This window comes from Populus euphratica, unplaced genomic scaffold, assembly GCF_000495115.2.
Source record: "Populus euphratica unplaced genomic scaffold, PopEup_1.0 scaffold316.1, whole genome shotgun sequence".
In the NCBI taxonomy this organism is placed as follows: domain Eukaryota; kingdom Viridiplantae; phylum Streptophyta; class Magnoliopsida; order Malpighiales; family Salicaceae; genus Populus; species Populus euphratica.
The window spans coordinates 203800-208691 of NW_011500204.1; the positions used below are offsets into that span (position 1 = coordinate 203800).

A 4892-nucleotide genomic window follows, 5' to 3' on the forward strand; every position below is an offset into this window, starting at 1 on the left:
AATTAAGGGAACTCATTGAACTAATAAGTTTCACAAAATTTAGGGTTTTTAAACATAGCGATTTTCTCTGCTGTCTCAAAAGCTCTCTTCAAAGCAGAAGAATATGCAGCGGACGCTTTAAACTCCCTCGCAGGATAGTCTATGATTCCTCTCTAAGCCATTAATTACTTCTTATTCATCATAAATCCTTGAATCAAACTATTCAAAAACATTTTAAGAAAAATAAAATTGAAAGCCACGAAAAAAAACCTAATTTCATTTATTTTTTTGAATTTCTAATCATTTTGTAATAATAAAACAAAATATTTAGATTAATAGAATAACTTCAATATAAAAAATAAACTTAAAAAATACTTTTGTAAATTAAAATTGTTAAAATAAAAAATATTTTGAAATAAATAAGTACGAATGAGTAGGTGAAAATATAATTTTTTGTACTTTTAATCAATTTTTAAATAAATAAAATAAAATATTTAATATAAAGACAATAAGAATTAGACACGTGTCCTTTTAACACCAGGTCAATGACCACGTACAGAATCATTAGAAATTCTGCACCTCGTATTCCATTCGAATTCAAGTCAAAATTAGATTTTAACTCCAACATCACTTGCACGCTTGCTCAAGCGTTTGTCAAAGATCATCATATCCTGTAATTCGTTACAAAAACTAATTATTATAAATCATTGAAAATGTCAAAGAATAGAAAAAAACTAATTATTATAACAGAACATCGAGATGGAATTTTATAAATCATTGAAAATGTCAAAGAATAGGAAATAATTAGAGAAGAGGTAAAGTCTAGTTTGTCTTCTGTGATATTGTCGTTATTGAAAAAAAAACCTTGATTTTTTTAATTTTATATTAATTTATTTTAATATTTTTAGAGCATTTAAATATATTAATGTATAAAAATAAATTTTAAAAAATAAAAATATATATTATTTTAATATAAAAAATGATCATTTCATAAATGCAAAACACCACATAACATTTACATCATTACATAAATGCAAAACACCACATAACATTTACCCCAAAACATGGTTTCACCTTGAAATTCCGTCCATCAGTTACCAGACTCATAAAACTTTAAAAAAAAGAAAAAGACTTTGAATTTCGATTCTATATTTCATGGTGGAGTCAACAACTAGCTTGGTCTTTCTAAATTGTACGCCTCAACTATTGCCTAAGATATTTCCTCTGAACTACTGATTTGAACACTTCAATTCTTTTAAAAATCTATGAAATTGCTGGTAGTGTATTAAAAAATCTAAGAAATTGCTAGTAGTGTATAAAAAAATCAAGAGTCTTTTTGGAAAAAAAAAGAAGAGGGAATCAGTGCCACTTCAAAATAATGAATAGAATTCAAAGGCTGAAATCGACATCAATATACATGGGGGGGTGGGGTTAACAGAGGGGCAAACTGCAGAAACTCTTCAGATCTGAGAGGGGGTTAACAGAGGGGCAAACTGCAGAAACTCTTCAGATGGCAAAACCAGAAGCATCATGATGGGTTGTTTTAATGATTCAACATATGCCAATCTGGCGGGCGGGTTGTGATAATAGGATAAACACATGAAATAACTTGGAAGTAACGCTTGTTGAGTCAAATATAAGAGCAGAAATACTAGTGCGATAAGAAGATGACAGACAAGCAATGATATGCAGAAATTCTTCTTGTTTTCATTTATAATTGCTGACAAAAATTGAAAAATACAGAACGAGGTGCAAGAGCACATTATAAGAACATATCCTGCTAAAAACAAGAATCAAGTAATTAGAGCAATCAATTAAAAACAGAAGGTGACAAATGGAGCAAGAGCTGGTTTCCCAGTTTGCCATCTCTTACAAAGATCGTTCACAGATTGCTTTTTGAACTATCCCCATGATTTGATGACCTGTGAAAGGCACAAGGCACTAAATTTCTACTTGCAAAAAGCCCCATCTTTGCCCTAAACTGTGCCAATCTCCCAGTACCGACTGAAGGGCCATCCCCGAGAACTACCTGCCCACCCATCACCGGAAATTCCACACCGCTTTCTTGACCTCCAACATCACTACCACTGGCGTCCACCCCTTCACTTTCAATAGCATCAAAACTGACAACAAGTGATCCTTTGCGCCGTAACAACCAATCCACAGCCTCACTACTAACTCCTCTGCATTTCTTGACCTTAACCTTAACCAAATTCGGACATCCCCAAGCAAGCGCTTCAATTGCAACATCAGAAATAGCACACCCCTTGATGCAGAGCTTCTTTAATTCCACGCATTTGGCTGCAATGCACGCAATCTCTGCATCACCGATAGCTCCACTCCCACATAATGCCAACCTCTCCAATCTCCGACAATCAGAAGCAATTGCCGCCATGCTAAAATGCGTAACATGAACACCAATCAAGACAAGCTCTTGTAAATCCGGACACTGTTTCGCAACAGCCATTAAACCCTCATCTCCAATCCGATTAATCTTCCACCCATCAATATGAAGCTTCTTCAACTTCTTACAGTTCTCCGCCACAGAAACAAGCCCTAAATTCGAACACTCAGGATTCTTCACGATATGCAAGCTATCTATATTTACACATTTCGAAATGGCTCCAAGTCCAATGTCACTCACTTGTAACCTCTCTAAATGAACATCACTCAAAAAACCATTTCCATTCCCCATTTTCACAAGCACATTATCCCAATCGCCTAAACAACGAATCACTTTCAAAGTCGTAAGCATCTTACACTCAACCAAAAGCGGTTCAAAGAATTGGCCATTAACTAACTCCTTCAAACATATCGATTTCAAACTTAAACCAGCCGCGCCGGGTACGATCAAGTCGTTCCCACCAGTGACACTTCTAAGCCGCTTAATAGTCAACTCCTCAAGTTTAATACAATACTTTAACAACATATTAATTCCTTTAGCCCCAAAATTGCACGAACCGCAAGAAAACTTCGTCAAGTTCTTACAATTTTTAGCAAAACCAGCCATACCTAGCTCTGTTACTTCACGGCATCCACGAAGCTTGAGCCGCGTCAGACTCTCGCACTGGATAGAAATCATGAGCAACGCATCGTCGTTTAAGCTAAGAGATTTCCGGTCACACCGGAGAGAGAGTTTAGCAACCGAATCGAATCGAGTAAAGATCGAAGGTAGATAAGAGGTTATCTCCGATTGCGCATTGAGAGAAAGCCGGCGGCGGCTTTGACCATCGACGCGCAACCATCGTTTGCAGACAAGGGAGGAGCGTTTGCGGTCAGCGGCGTTGAGGAGTTGAAAGATGCAAGCTAAACAATCGTCTGGTACGCCCTCCGTGTAGTCTGTAAGAGGGCCGATCTTGATTTCGTCGGTGAAGCCTGAGGGTTCCGGTGAGATTAAAAATTGATTGGTAGGATAACTAACGGTGGAAGATGATTGCCCCATTTGGTGAGTGAAAAGACGCGCCACTGCAGTAACTGGTTTAGACTCTGTCCCCGTAGTCTAGCTTTTCAGGTTTTCCAGGACATGAGAGAGGGAGAGGGGCACAAGCGAAAATGGCAATAAATAATTAGGTGAGCGAGTCACCCGTCAAAAGGTACTGGGGGCGTGTCCTCGTCGTAATCGCCGAGGACAGAGTAGGATTGCGTGTACAAGCAGGAGTGATCGTGGCCGTCTAAAGAAAAGCAGGAGAGAACCCTTGATTGAGGAATGCGAGGGTGAATATTATTATTAATATATGAAGGGAAGGGAAGCACTTGGGAAGGTGGGAACAAGGAAAGTCGGGTTGTTTTTGTTCGAAGCACTATTCTCGAAGGTCACTCATCATTTCTGATTTCTACTTTTAGAAAAGCAGAAAATAAAATAAAATTGAGGGGATGATTGATGCCTTTGACCGGAACTTGCTTGTAACGGGGGGCGAAGTTGAGCTTCTATTTTAAATTGTTATATATATATATATATATATATATATATATATTAAAATCATAAAGAAACTAACTTAAAATAAACAATTCCAAAAATTCTTAAGTTCGAGGTGGTGGCGTCAAACGCGGTCCTATCCTTGTGCTCGATATTTAATTATTTTGTAGTTACGGCGAAGAAGTGCGTTTGTTTTCTAGAATCAAAACGTGATTCCTTTCAACACCACGAAAATTCCCTTTTCTTTTATTATGTATTTTTCTTAAATACATAATAAAAGTGAAATGTGGATTCTTTTGTCTATGTTGACATGAAATTGGTGTTTAATTATGTTTTGAGATGAAATAAATGGTTGGGTGAAGAGTTAATTACATTGAAAAAAAAAAAACGGGCATGTCGACTCATTAATGTTTTTTTATAGGAATATTGCAATTTTATAACTTGAATAAAAAACTTAACATATCAACCTAAATTAATTCAAATTAATATATTATATTATCATTTTAATGGTTAAAAAAATTCATCCAACATAACATCATTTTATTACTTTTAAAAAATATTGTTCATTATCTCTTGGATTTTGAATTCATACATATATATCATAATATTATTCTATATTGAAAAAGATCTGAACTTAGATTAAATTATTTTTGTTTTCATCGTACGGTAAGAATGAGTAGGTTTTGCATGTGAAGTCCATTCATTCAATGCACAGGCAGAAATTTCGCATTTGATATTTTCAAGTTTCAATCAGGCAGTATTCAAAAAAAAAAAAAATCAGATTTGAATTCTATTTAACTCTCAAAATTGAATTTTCAAAAGAACGTGAGAATTAAACTCCATCCTCAGTTAGCTCTCGGCAGTGGGGCACAAATAAACAACAAAACAATTATTTTAATACATTTTTAAATAAAATATTCTGCAATTATAAAAACAAAACCCTTTAAATTCCATTACCAGTCGGTTAGCAAGAACCCGACCAGAAAATTCTTTGAAT

General features: G+C 35.3%; 1 protein-coding gene across 1 annotated transcript; it reads right to left on the minus strand.

Annotated features, from left to right (window-relative positions):
* Positions 1-1666: 1666 nt before the first annotated feature.
* LOC105111984 (F-box protein SKIP2-like) lies at positions 1667-3840 on the minus strand. The gene has a single exon (XM_011007516.1). It carries the CDS (start codon positions 3419-3421, stop codon positions 1862-1864), a length of 1560 nt encoding a protein of 519 aa, XP_011005818.1. The 5' UTR covers positions 3422-3840; the 3' UTR covers positions 1667-1861.
* Between the last annotated feature and the right edge of the window lie 1052 nt (positions 3841-4892).

Coding starts and splice junctions, on each gene's coding strand:
- LOC105111984 (XM_011007516.1), bottom strand. CDS start 3,421: ATGGGGCAATCATCTTCCACCGTTAGTTATCCTACCAATCAATTTTTA.